The sequence below is a fragment of the Piliocolobus tephrosceles genome, chromosome 13 (assembly GCF_002776525.5).
Source record: "Piliocolobus tephrosceles isolate RC106 chromosome 13, ASM277652v3, whole genome shotgun sequence".
Taxonomy (NCBI): Eukaryota; Metazoa; Chordata; class Mammalia; order Primates; family Cercopithecidae; genus Piliocolobus; species Piliocolobus tephrosceles.
Window position 1 is genome coordinate 56068848 of NC_045446.1, and position 19988 is coordinate 56088835.

A 19988-nucleotide genomic window follows, 5' to 3' on the forward strand; every position below is an offset into this window, starting at 1 on the left:
GGGAGGAGTGGGAGGTTGTGGGGAGGAGTGGGAGGTTGTGGGGAGGAATGGGAGCAGGGCCCAGAGGGGCTGGATTCTTCCTTTAAGAGGATTAGTGTGACACTTTTGGGCTCTGACAAACCCCTTTTAGAATAGTGCAAAGCAGAAATTCTTGGTGATGCCTTTGTCCCTTATTTCGTCATCGAAGCTGGGAAAGGTTGAGACTTCTGGCTTCTCCAGCTGGGCTTGATGAGCTGAGGCTGCTGAGGGCCAGGCCTTCAGGGAAGAGGGTCCACCTCTTCATCCCGCTCCAAGGGTTGTGTGGACTGTCCCAAGAAAGCTGTGTGGGCAGGAATGCAGGTAGAAATTTGCAATCTGCCAGGCTCCCTGTCTCCCATTCATGCCCCTGCTGAATCTCCCATTCAGCCCTAGCTCCTTTAGCTCTGTCCTCTGTATGTATGGTTCTGCGCACCATTTCCCAGCCCACCATCTCCTCCAACTCTGAGCCATTGCTTTGATATTTATTTGCTCTCAGCTGGTTCAGTTTAGTGGTCCAGGACTCAGGGTGCACTTGTCTCTGTGCGTCTCCATCCCCTGGCCCCCTGTCCACCTGGAGAGATGACTGGGAGAATCTATTTGAGACAGCTCCTCCAGGGCAGTCAGGAATGGTCCAGGAAGCTGGGAGTGGCAGATGAGTTAGGGTGGTGAAGGGACCAAGCTGAGGCTGGGGAGGCAGCGTGTGGGCTGGGGCCAGCCGTCTCTTTGCTGGAGAACTGATTAGTGGCTTTGTTACATCAGAGAGGATGTTAAACATTGCTGGAGAAGAGAGGCTGGCACAAGGGGCTGGGCAGGAGCAGGTCTTCCTGAAATCGAGTTTCCAGAGACAGGACCTATCTTGAGAACCTGCTGTTGCTGGCTGTTTTCCCCTGGGTTGTCAGTGATGTGCACCAGGCTTGTACATCTATTACTTCCCCGGGCCTCAGTATCCTACACCTTTTTCTTGGAGCTTTGGATTCTGTATCAATATTCAAAGCTCTTACTGTAGTGAAAAGAAGGAAGGAAGGAGAGAGTGAGGTGAAGGAAGAAAGGATGGAAAAAAAGAGGGCTAGTCTTGGGACTCACGTCACACACTCAGAAGCCATTGGAAGTTTAGAAAGCTCTATCTAAAGCAGTGGTTCTCAGTGGGGGGACAGCTTCACTCTTTCCTCCCTCCCTTCCTGCCTCCCTCCCTCTCTCTCCCTCCTTTCTTCCCTCTGTCCGCCCCAGAGAGCATCTGGCAGTGTCTGGAGACATTTTGGGCTGTTATAGCTAAGGAGATGCTAATGTCTCCTGGTGGATAGAAGCCAAGGTTGCCACTAAACATCCTAAAAATGGACAGGACAGTCTACCACAACAAGAATTACTCAACCCCAAATGTCAGTGGCTTGGAGAAACCCCTGGGATTGGGACAAGGCTTACTATAGGTTGGGGATGATAATAAAGGCCCTGGCTGATCATGCAGCCCAAGGATTTGATGAGCTTGGCATCAGTGTTCTCCCTGCCCTGATGTGGACAGTGATGCTCTGGTCCTGTTTTAGGGGATCAGGAAGACTGTGTCCTGGCATTCTCCCTTCTTAGTCCCCCCACCCCCTCACTCCTGCAGGACATATGTTGCGGAAGGACCAAGAAGTAGAGAATCCATCTCCAACGCCTCCCTAAGTGCCCCCCGGTGGGGTAGGCTGGAGAAAACATGCAGGGGGTGCTGGGTTTGCTATTTGGCTTCTTGCGACAGGGCTGCTTAGTCAGGGCTCTGGAATGGAGACAAGTCATTTTAATAGCATGACTGTGTTACAGGAAAAGGTCTGCTCCATTGCTGGGGACTCTGCTTGGAGTTGGGAATCACTTAATCCATTCCCAAATCCCAGTGACCCATCTTTGACTCATAAGTTTACAGAGATTTATATTACTCCTACTGCAGTCTATTTAGCTGTCACTGAAATCCCTTCTTCACACCTGCCCCCTGACTCTGAAAGAGCATTTCCTAAATTTGTTGTGATTCTGCATAAGTTGATGCCTCAATGTGGAGGGAGCTCCACTTTGGAAAAGGAGGGATCTGCAAGCATATAGGGGTTGGCTCTTCTCCTGTGCCCTCTCTAGGAAAGCGTCACTCTCGGCAGCCTTTGTTTCTCGTCCTCCAGCTCCTCCTTCTGCCTGCTTCCCGAGGAGTGGGGTCTGAGTTCCTCTGGGGCGTAAGGCACATTCAGACATCTGTAGGACAAGTGTGGGACTCGGTGGTCACCCAGGCTCAATCCTGCTGCTGAGCAGAGGTGCTGGAGTGAGTCCTGCTCTGCAGCAGAAAGATGGGGAAAGGGGTACAGAGAGGGCTGTGTTCTGAGTTCCCCAGGGACCTGTTCACCCCACAGATTCTGCCACCAGGATCGAGCTAGGACTGACCCGGCCCATATTGTTACTGTATTTTAGAAAAGGTGTATGTTGTAGGGGTCGGGGCAGGAGATACATCTTGTGGAAAGGAGTGCCACTCAACATCTTGAAGGGCAGGGATTGTGTTTTGGACTTCTCTGAGATTTTCTGGTAATGCCAGTACAGTGCCCGCTGCCACAGATTTTAGAACTAGTCCTGAGAAGCAAGAACTCCCCTCACCCCCATCCTTTGGCCCAGACTCCTTCCAAGCCTTTCACACCTCCCCTGTGTCACAGCAGGAGAGTTTCTTCCAAAAGGGGAGTGTTGATGGTTCTCTTTTTGCTGAGATCAGCGGTAGAGGGAATAGACACACTACAGTAGGAGAGTCATTGAACAGATCATTACCGAACACTTCCTCCTTGCTAATCACTGTTCCGTTTCAAGGTTGCCTCGGTGAACACCACAAAACCCTGCCCTAAAAGACTTGTTGAATGGCACTGTAGGTGAGGGGGGGGGCCTGGTGAAGCTCTGCTCGCGACAGTTCTGTGAGTTCCTCCATGCCCACCCTCCAAAGTAGGTCCCCAGGGAGATCCCCTGAGCCTTGGGTGAAGGGACAGCCATGTGACCTGAAAACCCTTCCTACCTTGAACTGTGTTTTTTGGGGTGTTTGCAGCAGAGGGCAAGGAGCCAAGGAAAGACTCTTGGTGCTGGCTTTGTCCTCTGGCTGGGCACAGGCAGGGGTGGCTGAGCCAGTCTTGTGCAATCCCTGAATTTATAAAGCAGAGGCCAGGCTGAGCTGGGCTGGGGGTGGGGGGTGGGGGGGGGTTGGCAGGGGGCGGGGGGTGGGCTCTGCTGCTGGACTTGGAGCCAGGATCTGTTTGTAGCCTCCCCACTGCAGACGGGCAGCTGCATGACTCATGAGCTGAGGGGCCAGGCAGAAGCCATTCTCTTTGGTTCACAGGAATTCTGCTTGTTTATTTGTGTGTGTGTGAGTTCGTGTGTTTCCTTCTTTCCTTCTCCCCCTTCTCTAACTCTTCCTCCTCTGCAGGAGATCTGCCCAAGGAGAATCCATATGAGGATGTGGACTTAAAGAGCCGAAGAGCAGGACGAAAATCCCAGCAACTGTCTGAGAACTCCTTGGACTCTGTGCACAGGATGTGGAGTCCTCAGGACAGGAAGTACAACAGCCCACCCACACAGGTAACTCAGCCCTGACATGGGCCTGTAGGGTTACGTGAGGGCCACAGTGGGGGCCTGCCCTTCCAAGGCTTGGGCCCAGCTTCCATTCAGGCTTTTACCCTCACTAGTACTTGATAAAGGAGGTCTCCTCAGCAAAGGGCTCTGCACTCAGGGACATCCACCATATTGAAACCCCTGTGGACAACTGGCACCTGCTCTGAGGGGCATCCTGTCCTATCTTCTTTCCCTTCCTACACAAGCTCTGAGATGCAAAACTCAGCCAGGAGCCCTTGCAGTCTCCTGTCTGATTATTTATCACCCTGTGGGAAACAGGAAGACAGGGCCTAGTGGGAGTCTTGGCATTCTGCAACTCTGCCAGAAGTTATCTCAGTACTGGCATTAGGGGGCCATTTGTAGGCCCCCAAATCACATTTGGAGAGCCAGACAGGTGCCTGTGACACCTGGAGCCACTCCTATGGGAGAGAGTAAGCATGAATCTTTAAGGAATGGATGGGGAGAAGGCAGAACGAGAGGAAAGGTGAAAAGCCAAAGGAAGCTCTTGGACTTCAGCTCCTTCTGTCCTTGTCCAGGATGACAAGAGGCAGGTGGAGAGGCTTCTCTGACCTCCCCAGGTAACTCTAATTATCTTTGCAAATGGAAGGACCTGTATAGCATTGGTCAGATAATATAAAAATGATTTCTTCTGGCTTTGGAATAAGGTGCTTGTTTTTATAAAAGATCTACCCCATAGCTGGGAGTGGTGGCTCACGCATGTAATCCCAGCACTTTGGGAGGCCGAGGTGGGCGGATCATCTGAGGTCAGGAGTTCGAGACCAGCCTGGCCAGTGAAACTCCATCTCTACTAAAAATACAAACATTAACCTTGGGCATGGTGGTGCATGCCTGTAGTCCCAGTTGTTTGGGAGGCTGAGGCAGGAGAATTGCTTGAACCCGGGAGGCGGAGGTTGCAGTGAGCCAAGATCGCGCCACTGCACTCCTGCCTGGGTGACAGAGTGAGACTCCGTCTCAAAAGAAAAAAAAAAAAAGATTTACCCCCTAATGAGGGCTCTGTTCAAACAGGCTTCCTCTGAGTTTGCATTGCCAGATTGATTGGGTGAGAACAGGAAATTGGGGGCTGTGAAGGAAGGAGGATTTGCTGAAGAGTGAGGAGAGGCAATTCCAGAACCAGACAGCGGTTGGGTGTCTGTGGGATACTTGCCTCCCCACAGGGTCCACAACAAGGATGGTGCCCTAGGCTGAGAGGTCAGTGCACATGGCGAGAGGCAGAGAGTAGATCAGGGCTGGGAAGAGGGCAGTCAGGGCCTTGTGAGTGTGGAAGCCAATTCAGTGTGAGGCCTGCCTGGCCCAGCTTTGGTGATCAGAGCCCAGAGCCCCTGTGTTCTCCACGGGAGCAGTTAGGAGGGCCAGGCTGCAGGATCTCCCAGCCCAGCAGGCTGGCCATTAGGTTATGGCCTCTGCTGTCTGAAACCTTTTAGGACTGGCTCAGGGGCAGAGGTCTGGAAGACTGGTTGCATCACCCAGACCCAGTAATCCTTGTCCCAAAGCTCAGGAGGAGCCCCCAAAATTCCCACTTTGCCTTTTTCTTCCATTCAGATAAGAGCACAGGTGTTTTTAGCCCCTGCTTTCATTTTTTGCGGCAGTAGTGAAGCTTCCTTTAGGGAAGGCAAGTATCTAATCTAGCCCTGACCTGGCTGATTAGTAGTTAAAGTCTAAGAGAGATATGGAAATTCCAGGGCAAGATTGTGGGGAGCCAGGGATGCCAGCCCTTGGCCTCTGTGTCCGCATCCCAGCCGAGAGGCACCGGCCAAGGCCTCTGTGGCGAGCCCCTCTCACATGTCCTGTCCCCCATGCCAGCTTTCCCTGAAACCCAACAGCCAGTCCCTGCGCAGTGGGAACTGGTCAGAAAGGAAGAGCCACCGGCTGCCACGATTACCCAAGAGGCACAGCCATGACGACATGCTGCTGCTGGCTCAGCTGAGCCTGCCGTCCTCACCCTCCAGCCTCAACGAAGACAGCCTCAGCACCACCAGCGAGCTGCTGTCTAGCCGCCGGGCCCGCCGCATTCCCAAGGTACCCTCCCCAGAGGCAGCCCACTGGGGCTGGGCAGGTGGGCGGGCAGGCAGCCAGCCTTTCTCTCTCCTTCCTGGCTTCCTTCCTTCCCTAATCTGGACTGCTTCCTCGATTCCCTTTGAATAAATTCTGGGTCTGTGCACTGGCCTCTTTTTCATCTGATTAATTATCCTTTCTTATCGATAAAGATGCATTAACTGATTCTTGGTGCTCAGATGTTAGAGGAAGGAAAGGCTAGCCAAGGCTCTCCATTAGTAAGTGTGGTGTATGAATTTTGGGGTATCTGCACACATAAGCATTTCCAGGCTTTCAAGGACCTAGGACTCAAACAACGGTTCTTCCTATAACTCACAGCATTGAAGAGTTTTCAGCAATGATTTTCACACATAGGCAGCCAGGCCCAAATCCCCGGCCCAAAGCAGCAGGATTTAGCCAGATGGTATTTTTAGCCTGCAAACAATGCTTGGGTATATTGGGAATTTAGATTCTTCCTGTCGGGGCCCCAGGTTATGGCTCAGAGGGGAAAGGCTAGAATCCTTGTTCCTGTTATTGCATCTCAGAAGCTCTTTGTCTCAGTTGGTTCAATGACTCTTGGGACCCAGGAGTTACCATCCTGTCTAGTTTGATCATAGTTCCTTCCTCTGGGGAGCTAAGTTTAGTGTCCTTGTGTTGGGGCAGGAGACCACTCTTGGGGGACTAGGTGTATGGAGAGCTACCAGGCATGGCTGGTGAGTCACCACTTGGGGTCGGTTCTGCAGTTAGACCAGTCCTGGACCCAGCGGGTGCAATGCAGAAATCCTGTACCATTAAGGGCAGGGATGAGCTCCTACTCAGCCTTCTTGTTAGTGGGGCAGCTGGTGTTAAGGTTACCTCACCCGCCCTGCTTTTCTCACCCAGCTTGTCCAAAGAATTAACTCCATTTACAATGCCAAGAGAGGAAAGAAGAGATTAAAAAAGTTGTCTATGTCCAGCATTGAAACAGCATCACTGAGAGGTAGGCTTTGGTGCCGGAGCTGGTTCAGGTGTCTCAGGCCCTTGGGCATTAGGAATGGGAGAGGCATCAATTTGCCTGTGGAGGGTAGAGCCCTGCCGGGAAACGGCCACATAGGAGGGAGGAGCAGAGAGGGAAGAAAGGTCTGGGATGGGTTCCTTCAGACTTCGGGTTGTGAGGCCCTTAGTAGGGAGGTGGGTGTGGGAATCGGCTTCTGCAAAAGGAAAGGCCAGACTCACTGAGCATTGCAATCTGTTTCCCATTTCAAATCTTGGCTCCTGGAGGCAGGATGCCTCACCATGGGCCCAGAGAAGGTAGAGACCATCCCCTGTGAGAAAAGTTGGGGTGGTAGGGGAGCAGCAAACATTGGCTGTGGGGTCCAGCAAGTATGTCCTCTGTTGTTCCTTTTCCAGATGAAAACAGTGAGAGCGAGAGCGACTCTGATGACAGGTTCAAAGGTGAGGCACAGCTCCCACGAGCACGGAAGCTCTCCCAGCAGGGCTGCAGGGAATCAGCCTTCTCTGCCGATGCATGTGTGGCTCCAGTGTCCCTAGCTGGCCTGATGTGGAGAGGCGACAGACAGGCCAGATGCCAGAACAACAGAGCAAGAGCCACAGGGAAGTCTGTCCTTACGGACATGTGAGCTCAGCCCTGCAAGGTTAAATCCAGATGTCTCTCTTTGCCAAACGTAAGGGTGGAGCCCTGCCCAAACTGTCCCAAGCCATTGTCCATGGGAATTGGGAGCTAGATTTGCCTGGTGAATGTTGTAGATCTCAGCTGGGCGCGGTGGCTCACGCCTGTAATCCCAGCACTTTGGGAGGCCGAGGCGGGCAGATCACGAGGTCAGGAGTTTGAGACCAGCCTGGCTAAGATGGTGAAACCCCATCTTTACTAAAAAAAAAAAAAAAATACAAAAATTAGCCAGGCACGGTGGTGGGCATGTGTAATCCCAGCTACTCGGGAGGCAGAGGCAGGAGAATCACTTGAGCCTGGGAGGCAGAGGTTGCAGTGAGCTGACTGAGATCAGGCCACTGCACTCTAGCCTGGGAGACAGAGCAAGACTCCATTTCAAAAAAAAAAAAAAAGGTTGTAGATCTGGAGGGTGAGAGATGGGTACAGAAGATTACAAGGACCTCTTCTGGCAAGAAATGTGCCAGAGGAAACTGTTTCTCTGGAGGCCCTGCAGCCCCGCCCCCCATCTCCCCTCTCCCCGGAGAGGAGCCTGGAAAGGTTCTGGAACCTTCACATTCCAGGGTCCTTGGATAAATCTTTGTGCTTTCTCCATGGGGAAACCCGGCTTAGGGCTTCCTGGATGATTATCCTCTCATCCCCAGGCAAATGGCAAGTAGACTTTGGATGTAGGAGCACGGACAAGGCTCAAGTACTGCTAGGGGCCCAGGGATGAAGCCTTTGTGGATGTTCATGTATTCTGGTCCTTTTGGTACAGGGACAGAGTGGGTGCCAAGATGCATCCCTGGGTTTGCCTGGCCTCGGCAGTCCTCCTGCCCCAGCTCAGTCTCCAGAGGCTCCAGGAAGACCAGGCCTGAAGCCTCCTGTGTCAGGGCAGAGTCTTTGTGCAGGGGTCAGCGCCTTGTGCCTGCCAGTCCTCCCGCACTGCAAGCTGGGGATGGTATCAGACTAGGCTTATGCCCTTAAAAGTGCTCCACAGCGATGGAGCCCTGAGCCAGGGGTAGAGGAGCTAACATGAGGCCTGTGAGGGTCCATTCCCTGATGTGCAACCTGCCTCCAGCCCACACACAGCGCCTGGTCCACATCCAGTCGATGCTGAAGCACGCGCCCAGCTATCGCACGCTGGAGCTGGAGCTGCTGGAGTGGCAGGAGCGGGAGCTTTTCGAGTACTTTGTGGTGGTGTCCCTCAAGAAGAAGCCATCGCGAAACACCTACCTCCCCGAAGTCTCCTACCAGTTTCCCAAGGTGAGGCCCTCTCCCTCCCAACCTTGCCCATATTTCCCCTCTTCCATCCTCTATCCACCAGGCCTGTTTGGGGAAGGAGAGAGATCTTGTTCGTCCGAGCTGCCACAGCCCTGAACCTGCCTCCTCTCGGCCAGGAGGGAAGTGGGTTTGGGCTGCAGCGGGGGTGGGTTTGGGCCAGTGCTTGTTCAAGGGATGAGGGCTGAGAGAGAACCTCTCAGTGTGCTTAGAATAAAATCCAAAACGATTGAATACCATACAGCTCACCCACTTAATGTATACAGTTCGGTGTTTGGGTGTATTCACAGAATTGTGCAATCACCACTTATCAATTTTAGAACATTTTTATCACCCCAAAGAGAAACTCTGCACCCACTAGCTGTCACTCCGCACTTCTCCCACTAGCCTCTCTCTCACTCCGCCTTCCCTGCTTGTCGCCAGCCAGCCTGGCCTTCCTCTTCTTCCTCTCACACTCAACCCCTCTTTCTGCCATTGCCTCTGCCAGGAATGTGCTTTCTCCAGCTCTTCACATGGCTGCTGGCTCCTTCTCATTTCTCAGGCTCTGCTCAAGTAGGACTTCTTTCAGGAGGTCTGTCCAGACGCCTGCATGGAGCCCCTCCCCTACCCAGCTTGCTCTGTTACATCACCCTGCTTATTATTTATTTATTTATTTATTTGAGACAGAGTTTCACTCTTGTTGCCCAGGCTGGAGTGCAATGGTGTGATCTCGGCTCACTGCAACCTCTGCCTCCTGGGTTCAAGCGATTCTCCTGCCTCAGCCTCCCAAGTAGCTGGGATTACAGGCATGCACCACCACTCCTGGCTAATTTTGTATTTTTAGTAGCAACGGGGTTTCTCCATGTTGGTCAGGCTGGTCTCGAACTCCCAACCTCAGGTGATCCGCCCGTCTCAACCTCCCAAAGTGCTGGGATAACAGGCATGAACCACCACGCCCGGCCACCCTGCTTATTTTTTTTTTAAGCCCCACTCTGAGATGTTGTGGTTGACCATCTCACTCTGCTGACCAGAATGTGCAGGGTCGGGGACCTTGTCCCCTTTGTTTTCTGTCGAGAGCCAAGAGCCCTGGCACACAGCACTGTGTCAGATGCCATACAGAAGGCACTCTGCTGGCATTTATTGAATGAATGAATGATGACTCAGGGCTCTGTAAGAATTTGGAATGGGACAGCGGTTGCTGAGATCATGCCCACTGGTCAGTGGCATCTAGGGTCCTCGGGAGGAGGGGTTTCTCAGCCACCACCACCCGCCCTCAGGTTCCATGTCATCTCCTGGTTCCTTCTTCCCTGCAGCTGGACCGACCCACTAAGCAGATGCGAGAGGCAGAGGAAAGGCTCAAAGCCATTCCCCAGTTTTGCTTCCCTGATGCCAAGGACTGGCTCCCGGTGTCAGAGTATAGCAGGTGAGGCCTGGCCTGACCGGAGGGAGGAAGGGGCATAGCCTTCTTTACCCCCATAGCAGTAGGCACCTGAGTGGGGCCTGCTCTAGTCTCATCTTCCTCTCCTACAGCAACCTGGCCCTTCACCCAACCCTGAAGATGACAGTCCCTATTCTTGGGGGCTGTTTCCTAGGTCCTCTCACACCTCCCTGATGCCAGACCTCTCTTTGTTCCAGTGAGACCTTTTCTTTCATGCTGACTGGGGAAGATGGCAGCAGACGCTTTGGCTACTGCAGGCGCTTACTGGTGAGTGAGGCCATTTGGTCCTCGGGCTGGCAGGCAGGGGCTAGGTCAGGGTGTGTGTGTTTGTGTGTGTGTGTGCCCTTCTGCAACTTTAGCTTGTATGAAATCCTATGTTCTGTTCCCTGAGGCCACCCCCAACCCCCTGCCAACACACACATTTTCACAGGTGAGGCCACCCTGGGAGAGCAGGGCTCAGAGTGGTGCTTCTGAGGGGGCCTTAGGATCGGAGATTATCTGGAATAAGGGGAGGGAGTGGGTTTTCGTGTCTTTTTAGTTTTTCTCTACTTTTTCTTCATTTTCCTTGGGATCGTGGGCTCTGATTGCTGGTCTCTGGTTGCAGGATCGAATCACCCCCAGCAGCATGTATATATGCATCAGATTAGGTGAGGGACAACATTCCTCACCTCCATACCTGGCCAGGCTGTAGTGGGGAGGAGGCCTGTCTATGGTGTGGTAGGGGCTGGAGATTGGGGAGGGACAGAGACATATCTTCTCTGGGAATCTGAGAGAGATACCTTGAATCTAGGGGAAAGGGATTGGGTTTTGAAAATGTTAGCCATTTTGTAAAGAGAAGTCCTTCACCATCTCCATTCCCATTAGTCCTGGGAAACAGATTAGGGTAGAGGCCCAGAGCCTGGCCCCTGCTGCACTCCTCGCTTGGAGCACTGGGTTGTTGACAATGTTTTGGGGTTTCCAGGCCTTAGCAAGAGAAAGCCTCCCCAGATACCAGTCTAGGGGTAGATGAAGGGGGCAGGAGCCCTGAAGGAAGGATTTGGGGCCAGTCATTCATTCATTCAGAAACACATCATCCCTTATCAGAAGCCCTGACCTATTGAGAGTCAGGCATGTGCTAAAGATGAGTTTAACATGGATCTTCTCTCGAGGAACTTTAGATGGCCTGTTACAGGAGATTGGACTTTCAACACAGGAAAGGCCAAGGGAATAGACATTGTTTAGAACCTGTCACATTCCAAGCTAGATGCTTCAAGTATGCCTTTTAAAAAAAATGATCACAGTAGCCCATGGGTTGTTATTATCCCTGATCCATAGATTGGGAAGTCAAAACTCAGAGGTAGAATGACTTGCCCAAGGTCACACAGAACCAGAAGGGAAGTCGTTTGTCACCAATCTGGTACTCTTGGGTCACCCCCAGAGGATGGACTGGGCAGAGGGGGTGTTGGGAGGTAGAGTGCCCAGGGAGGGGTGAAGGGCATATGCACAGGAGCGATGCCAGGTGGTGAGCCAGGCAGAGGCCAGCAAGCCTCTGGCCGCCTGGGCCTCCTGGGCTTGGAAGGAGTGCTGCGAAGGCTGCCTTTGCTGGAACATAGATGCAGCAGAGCTGCTCCTTTGCAGTGGGGCTGCTGCCCCCAGGGAAGAGCGTGTTTGTCCTGGCGTGCTCAGAGAGGGCCTGGGCTGGGTCCCTGCCAAGGGGGCTGGCACTAGCTCGGCATTCCTGCAGATTGGACACAATGATTCTAACCCAAATCCCACATACTTGATTTAATCACTTGGGGCTTTAGGGGAGGCGGGGGAGAGGGAAAGAGACAGGAGTGAGTTTCAGGCCTAATATGGACAAAAACAGATTCTGCCTTCTCTATATCTGTGACGTGTGGCCAGCAGGTTTGGAGACTGAAATAGCCCCATCTGCATTTGCTTAGCAGCCTGCATGAGGGGCCAGCACCTGCTGCTCTGCTCCCTCCTGACTCGGACTTGCCAGGCCCTCCAGGCCTCTGAGCCCTGCTGGAGAAGGCACCGAAGCCTGCATGGGGGCTCTGGGCCTGGGAGCTCTCAGTGCATGTCTCCCCTTCAGCTACCCACCATTTTTTTTTTTTTTTTTTTTTTTGAGACGGAGTTTCACTCTTGTTGCCCAGGCTGGAAGTACAATGGCGTGATCTCAGCTCACCGCAACCTCCACCTCCCGGGATCAAGCAATTCTCCTGCTTTAGCCTCCTAAGTAGCTGGGATTACAGGGATACGCCACCACGCCCAGCTAATTTTGTATTTTTAGTGGAGACGGGATTTCTCCATGTTGGTCAGGCTGGTCTCGAACTCCCAATCTCAGGTGATCCACCTGCCTCGGCCTCCCAAAGTGCTGGAATTAACAGGCGTGAGCCACCACGGCCGGCCATGCCCACCTTTTAAGTCCTGTTCTTCTTTGTGCTCCTTTACTCTATAGCAAACCTCCACCAATTGTCTTTGTTTCTTTTCCTTCCTGTCAGAAAGCAGCAGGCTTTAGGGTTAAGACAGCCAAACAGGGCCAAAGCAAACTCCTGGCTCCACAGCTTCTAGATAGGTGGTCTTAGGCAACGGCTTAATCTTTTTGAACTCAGTTGCCTCATCTATGAAGGAGGTAATAATCCCTGTCTCACAAATCTCTTGTAAAGTTCCAAGTCAGGTATAGCAAATGTTCAATAAATAGTAGCTCCCATCTCTTGTTTTCAGTTTGCGCTCTTAGAATGGAGGTGGATCAAGAAAGGGGGAAAAGAACCAAAAAAGGAATGTTATGCCGAATATGCCCTATGGGGCTAAAAAGCTACAATGGCTTGCTCCTAAGGATGTACCCTAGTCCTTCCCCTCTGCTGGGGTCCCAGCCTCAGGGATATGAATCCACCGATCACCCTGTAGCCTCTGCCAAACTGCTTTGCCCTTTGCCAGCCCCTGTCAGCGTCCTCCTGGGAGGAAGGGCAGAGCCTGTGTGGAGCCTGGCAGGAGCCTGGTACCTGGTGCTGGGAGACCCTGCAGAGCTGAGGCCTGTCCTGAGGGTGGTGGCTTTTCCTTCAGGGCCCTGGTTGCAGAGAGGTTTAGAGGAGGGTTAGAGTCTTCCTCCACTAGAAGTGCAGTCCTTACTCCTCAGTTCCCAAGGAAAAGGAGCCAGAAATGGTAATCATGCATTCTCTGTGTCTGTCTCTCTCCTCCTCCTCCTTGTCCTGGCCCAGCCAAGTGGGAAAGGGCCCCGGTTGCCAGAGGTGTACTGTGTCATCAGCCGCCTTGGCTGCTTCGGCTTGTTTTCCAAGGTAAGAGGCTCTGGCAGGCTTCCCTCCCCCTGCCCCAGCTGACAGCTCCCACAGGAGTATCTGCAGCCAGCTTAGATGAGAAAACCACCTGTGAGTGTGAGCAAGCGGGAGACAGAATGCAGGAGCAAGTACCAGTGAGCTCTGTGACGCCCTGCCATTCCCCAGCCTGACCCTCTACCCAGCTGGCTGGCATTTCCCCAGCTCCTGTGCTGGCCCTGTCACAGCCCACCCTGGGCCCTGGGCAGAGCCAGAGTCCTTGGGGAAGCAAGAGTGCCCAGGGAGCTGACTCTTGGGTGGTATTTCCTTTGCCCAGCTACTCTGCTCTTGGGGACTGAAGCAAGGCCAGTTAAGGAACAGAGGAATCACTGAGTGCCAAGCAAAACGGGAAGGGTAGAGTGTGCAGATCCTGGCAAGACCGCCTTCCCATCTCCCAGCTTCTGGGCCAGCCCGGTCAGATGCTTGGCTGCCCTCTTCTCTGCCAGGAGGGGAGAAGGGCACTGCCCTGACACCCTTCCTCTTTGGGCTGCTGGCGGTGGGCACAGGTCCTAGATGAGGTGGAGCGCCGGCGTGGGATCTCCGCGGCATTGGTCTATCCTTTCATGAGAAGTCTCATGGAGTCGCCCTTCCCAGCCCCAGGGAAGACCATCAAAGTGAAGACATTCCTGCCAGGTGCTGGCAATGAGGTAGGGATTTCTGCACCCTCTTCTCTCGGGCTACGGGCTGGGGTGGCAGGAGGACCACGCTAGCCAAGGTCATAGTCTTTGAGGGGTGCAGAGCACGGCTCCTCCTTGCTCAACCATGTCAGTGTACCCAATCACTAGGGACCACAACAGCGAACAATAGGAATGTACATGTTGCCCAGCCCTCTGCTCCTCCCAGGGGCCTTCCCTGACCCATTTGGACTAAACTGCATTCCATCTGCCTTCCTTTTGTTCATTCATCGAACAGTTACTGAACGTGTGCCATCTCACAGTCAGAGATTGCGCCAGACCTCAGAGCAGAGTCAGAGTTAGAGGGACACAGCTCTGTCCTCGTGAAGTTTGTAGTCTAGTGGGAGATACTGATATTATAATAAACACGTTTACATATAAATAGATAATTCCTAAATGTGTTACGAGCCAAGTGAAAGCGGAGGACCTTATGAGAGTGTGGAACTGAGGAGTAAGGACTGCTTTAAATTAGGGACCAGGGAAGGTCTCCTCTAAGAAAGTAACACTTTACCAGAGACCTAAGTGGTGAGTGGGGGCAACTAAATGAAGCAGGAGGAGGGAGACGGAAAGAGAAGGATATGAATGGGAGAAGATTATTCCAAGTAGAGGAACCAGCATCTGCAAAGGCAAAAGTTGGGCAAGTGCATGTGCTGGTCAGAGGGTTGACGGGGGTGGGTTGGCAGGCAAGAACCCAATCACCATGTCCCTGCTAGGCCAAGTTAAGGATCTGGGGATTTTATCTAAAGCAGGGGTATGATAAGATCTGATATATGTTTTCATTTTATTTTTTTGAGACAGGATCTCACTCTGCCACCCATATTGTGCAGTGGTGCTGGAGTGCAGTGGTGCTATCATGGCTCACTGCAGCCTCACCCTCCCAGGCTCAAGCAATTCTCCCACTTCAGCCTCCTGAGTAGCTGGGACTACAGGCGTGCACCACCACACCCAGCTGACTTTTGTATTTTCTATAGAGACAGGGTTTCACCATGTTGCCCAGGCTGGTCTTGAACTCCTGGACTCAAGCAATCCTCCCACCTCTGCCTCCCAAACTGTAGGGACTACAGGCATGAGCCACCTGTGGCCAGCTGATACATGTATTCAAAGCCCACTGTGGCAGCCGTGTAGCTAATGGTTGGAGTGAAAACAGGGAGACCAGCAGGGACACTGTTGTGGCACTACAGGCAAGAGATGATGGCAGCTTTGGATTAAGATGTGGTAGAACAGAGGAAGGGAAGTAGATGGGTTTTAGAATTAGGACCAATAGCACTTTGTGTTTGACTGGAAATAGGGCATAGTTGTCACAGAGACTGTAAGGCTGACTCCCAGTTTTCTGGCTGGAGCCCCAGGGTAGATGATGGAGCCATGTACTGAGATGGGAGCTCGTGAAGGAGAAGCAGGTAATGAGGAGGAAGAGTCCAAATGTGTACATGTCAAGTTTGAGATGCCCGTGAGACCCCCAATAGAAGATAGGTAGTAGCAAAGAGTGTACATAGGGAAGAGAAGAGAGCCCAGTATGGGGTCCTCCTCAGTCCTGGGGAACCCCAACATGCAGAGGCCCTGCAGGAGAGGAGCCGTAGCCCTGAAGTTTGAGGAGAGGGGAACACGAGGGGAGGGCTTCGGCTGAGGAGCACCTCAAAAAGGAAGCCATGATCTGAAGCAGGTACCACCAAGAGGTCAGGATGAGGTGTGGAAGATCTTGACAAGTGCAGGGCCCAGAAGTTGGGCTGGAGTGAGTTGAGAAGTGATGGGGGTGAGGAAGTGGAAACAGCCTGTGTAGACATCTTCTCAAGATTGCATGGCTGTGGAGAGAAACAGGGAAGAGGGCAGCAACTGAAATGTGGAACTAGGGAAGCTTGTTAGGGGCGGTTGTTTGTATGCTGGTGGGAATGGCTGCCGGAGGAAGAGGTTCAAGCTACAGGAGGCGGAGGGGCTAACAGAGTGTACTGAGAAGATGTGAGTGTTAGGTTCCATGGAGGGCTTGGCATTTATTAGGAGAGGAGGGAGTGACTTAGCAGATTTTGGATTCTCATCTGATGCCTTTGATTTTCTCAAAATAGAAAAGGTCAGACCAGGCACAGTGGCTCATGCTTGTAATCCCAGCACATCGGGAGGCTGAGTTGGGGGGATCACTTGAGGTCCGGAGTTTGAGACCAGCCTGGCCAATATGTTGAAACCCCGTCTCTTCCAAAAATACAAAAAAAAAAAAAAACAATTGCCAGGTGTGGTGGCGCAAATCCTAGCCACTCAGGAGGCTGAGACGGGAGAATCTCTTGAACCCGGGAAGTGAAGGTTGCAGGGAGCCAAGATCGCGCCACTGCACTCCAGCCTGGGTGACAAAGCGAGACTCCATCTCAAAAAAAAAAAAAAAAAAAAAAAAAATATATATATATATATATAGAAAAGGTCATTCTTTGAGAGTAAGAGGTGGATGTTGGGTTCTAGGAGAGGGAAGAGTAAATAAATTAGTTGTAGAGAATGGGAGAAGGACTGACCAAAAAAGCATACCAAGCTTGCTGAGCAGTGGCAACTCCTAGCTTGAGGGCTTTCTCCTCGCCTCTTTTCTCCCCTTCATTTAGAGGAACTTTAGGCTTTGTGGTGGCCGTGGGGCACGGGATAGGTGACCCTTGCCTTATAGCCCAGCATCATGCCTGGGAGCTCTTCGTGGTCTGGCACTGGCCGCCTCACTGGGCTCTCATCTTCTGACTTGATACTTACTCTTCCCTCAACCCTACTTCCTTTTGCCTAGAAGACACTTCCCTTCTTTCCTCTTTGGGGAGTCAAGTACCTTGTGCTCTGAAAGGCTTCCCTGACCCCTCCCCACGCACGTGAGCTTGGCTGCCCTTCTAGATGTCCTGCCTGTCCCTGTGCAGATGTTGGTCACACCCACCGGACTCCCAGGCTGTAACTGCTCGGTTCCTTCAGACCCCTGGGCCTGATCTCCTTGAACGCAGGGATGCATGGAACAAGACCAAGAGTGGGAGCAGCCTGTGTGAATTCTCAATCCCTGGGGGAATGGGGAGGGCTGGGCCCCAGGGACAGTAGGGACTAGGTGGGGCTGGGTGCTAGAGAGCAGAGCCTGTTGGGCTGCATGCAGGGAGCTTGTGACTTCTGGGGCGGGGACAGGGCCTGGAGCAGGTATAAAGGGCTCTGGCATCATTGTGGTACTTCTTTCCCTGAGCCCACATTCACTGACCATTTGGGGTGTACCCAGCATCTGGCGGGTCACCGGTCCTTCCAGGAGTACACCATCAGGTGGGAGAGACAGTGGACACAGACCGCTACTGTGCCCTGTGCCCATTTTGCTGTTTCTCTGGGGCCCAGAAGGATGGATGCTGAGTTAGGAATCAGAACGCCTTCACTTGCTTAGACTCTGAGGAACAAATGAGATGATGTGGGTATAAAAACTCCTTGTAAAGCATTACCTTTGATGCCATCGGGCAATGAGAGAGAACTGGTTTCTCACCCTAGTTTTCAGGAGGCCTTCACATCTATGCTGCACACACACGCTATGGGACCAAGGATGAGGCCAGGCAGACCCCAGGGACAGCTGCTTTGGCACAGCCTGAGCGTCAGCAGTTCCTCCTGCCCTCACCACTGGGGTCACTCGCTACCTCCCACCCCCATGACTGCCCCCAGAGAAGTGGCTCTCTGAGCTGTGGCACTGACCTTGGGAGTCACCTTTGGAGGAAAGAAGGCTAGGCCTAGCCCTGATAAGACAGTCCTGCTTCCTGGCAAGGTTGCAGAATGGCCAGCTCTTTGCTTGTGTTTTCTTTGTGCCTGGCACAGGACTTAGGGTGATGGAGATAAAGGCCAGGATGGCAGGACAAATAGCCTCTGGAAGGAAACTCTTTTTTTTTTTTTTTTATTGAGATGGAGTCTCACTCTGTCGCCCAGGCTGGAGTGTAGTGGCCGGATCCTGGCTCACTGCAAGCTCTGTCTCCCGGGTTCATGCCATTCTCCTGCCTCAGCCTCCCGAGTAGCTGGGACTACAGGCGCCCCGCCACCTCGCCCGGCTAGTTTTTTGTATTTTTTAGTAGAGACGGGGTTTCACCATGTTAGCCAGGATGGTCTTGATCTCCTGACCTTGTGATCCGCCCGTCTCGGCCTCCCAAAGTGCTGGGATTACAGGCTTGAGCCACCGCGCCCGGCCAGGAAACTCTTTCTAGCAGGAAAGGGAGGGGGACAGGGCAACAAGGACACCAGCATTGCCTTTCCAGAGGTGGCTGGGATTAGAGTCCTGGGATGCGGAGATGCCTGGAGAGCAGTGGGGTCTAGTCAGCATTAAGGGCTTAGACCTTTGTCTGGGGAGGTGGGCAGGAGGACCCTGGAGATGTGGCTGTGTGGTTCCCTGCTTCTCCCTATCTCTAAGAGCAGTCAGGTCTCCTCTCTTCCTGAGGTCCCGATGGATGGTCCCTCAACTTCTTCCTTCTGGATCCTTCCCCTCTTTCACAGGCAGCCCTCTCACCCACAGCGTGGGTGTTCAAGCGCTGTGAGAGCGGAGCTGTAGTCTGAGGGGTGGAGGAGAGGGGTTTACTGCATAGCAGGATAGACGAGAGACCTGGAAAAGAGCAGGTGGGAAGGGGAAAGCAGCCTCCAGTTGCTTCGTGGAGGGCTGGAGGGCAGCACCCACCTGGCTGGCCCAGGCCCACTTTCCCATCGCTCTCCTGCAGGTGTTAGAGCTGCGGCGGCCCATGGACTCACGGCTGGAGCACGTGGACTTTGAGTGCCTTTTTACCTGCCTCAGTGTGCGCCAGCTCATCCGAATCTTTGCCTCGCTGTTGCTGGAGCGCCGGGTCATTTTTGTGGCAGATAAGCTCAGGTAGGGCCCAGCCGGGCAAGGAAGAAGAGGGGAGGGGGAAGGCACGCCCACAAGCGAATCAGCAAGTGTTCAGGAGCCTAAGCACTTGCTGGCTGGTGCTGGAGTGGGGCTGTGCGTAGGGAGATAAAGACTAGGTGGAAAGGTAGCACCCCTGTGTGGGTGAGGGAGAAGGGTTTGGGAGCACACAGACGGCAGGATTGAGAACCCTGTGGAGGGCTTGGCCTGAGGGAAGAGGGAGGGACATTTCTTCCTTTGCAACAGCCAAGACTGTGCAGATGGCGGTATATGTACAGGGGAAAGGTTAAGAAATTGAGATTTTTTGGCGGATGGTTGCATTTCTTCTGGAGGGGGAGGCAAAGCCATCTCAATGGGATGCTGAGTTTGAGGAAAGAGCCGCTGTGAGGAAGGGGCAAGAGCACTGACTGGGGACAGTGTGAGGAGTGCTGAGCCAGCCAGCGAGGGTCCTGTGGAGGGTGTCCCCTGGAGAAGGCGACTGCAGTGGCCCAGGGCTGGGCACTGGGAGGGCTGGGGAGAAGGATGCCATGGGGGCATTGAGGTGCAGAGAGGAGAGTGGGTGAGGAAGGCTGGCCAGCCCACACCAGGAAACGATGTGCAGGGCCTGGAGGTGCCAGGGAAGTGGGGGAGCTGGTTTAGGAGGAGTAAGAAAAGAGCTGGGTGGGTCACAAGTCTTGGTCTGAAATGCTGGCATTTAGGACTTTAGAGGTAGAGGTGTCAAGGTCTGGTGGTGGCTATGGGACGGGTGGCAGAAGTGATGGTCACTGGACCTGAGGCATTTTAGGAAGGAAGAAGTGAGAGCTCTTCTAGACAGCCAAGGTTGAAAAAAGAAAAAAGTTTTATGTCAGTGGTGGTTGGGGGGTGACACAGGCAAGGGACAGTGATATGGCTCCAATGAGTGGAGGAACACTAGGGCTTTTGGTTCTTATGCTGGTTTAGATAAAACGACACGGACACAGGTGGGGTCGGTTTTAAGGAGCGGAGAGTTTAATAGGTAAGAAGGAAAGAAGAAAGGAGAAGTACAGAGACAGAGGGACGGAGGCTCCAAAGCCAAGAGAGGGAACCTCAAGTGCTGTGGACACCAGCCAGTTTTATAAGTAGGCTGGAGGAGGTGGTGTTTGATTTGCATAGGGCTTAGGGGATTGGTTTGACCTGGCAT

The 19988-nt window shown here is 53.1% G+C and overlaps 1 protein-coding gene across 2 annotated transcripts in view; it reads left to right on the plus strand.

The window, feature by feature from the left end:
- DENND2B (DENN domain containing 2B) overlaps window positions 1–19988 on the plus strand; it is a 116413-nt gene that overhangs the window by 88373 nt on the left and 8052 nt on the right. For both annotated transcript variants that reach the window (XM_023189897.1, XM_023189898.2), the window contains exons 5-14: window positions 3428–3579; window positions 5434–5649; window positions 6547–6643; window positions 7054–7098; window positions 8391–8575; window positions 9883–9992; window positions 10205–10274; window positions 13208–13285; window positions 13828–13968; window positions 18666–18814. In XM_023189897.1, the coding sequence (XP_023045665.1) occupies window positions 3428–3579; window positions 5434–5649; window positions 6547–6643; window positions 7054–7098; window positions 8391–8575; window positions 9883–9992; window positions 10205–10274; window positions 13208–13285; window positions 13828–13968; window positions 18666–18814 (1243 nt within the window). The remainder of the gene's footprint in view (window positions 1–3427; window positions 3580–5433; window positions 5650–6546; window positions 6644–7053; window positions 7099–8390; window positions 8576–9882; window positions 9993–10204; window positions 10275–13207; window positions 13286–13827; window positions 13969–18665; window positions 18815–19988) is intronic.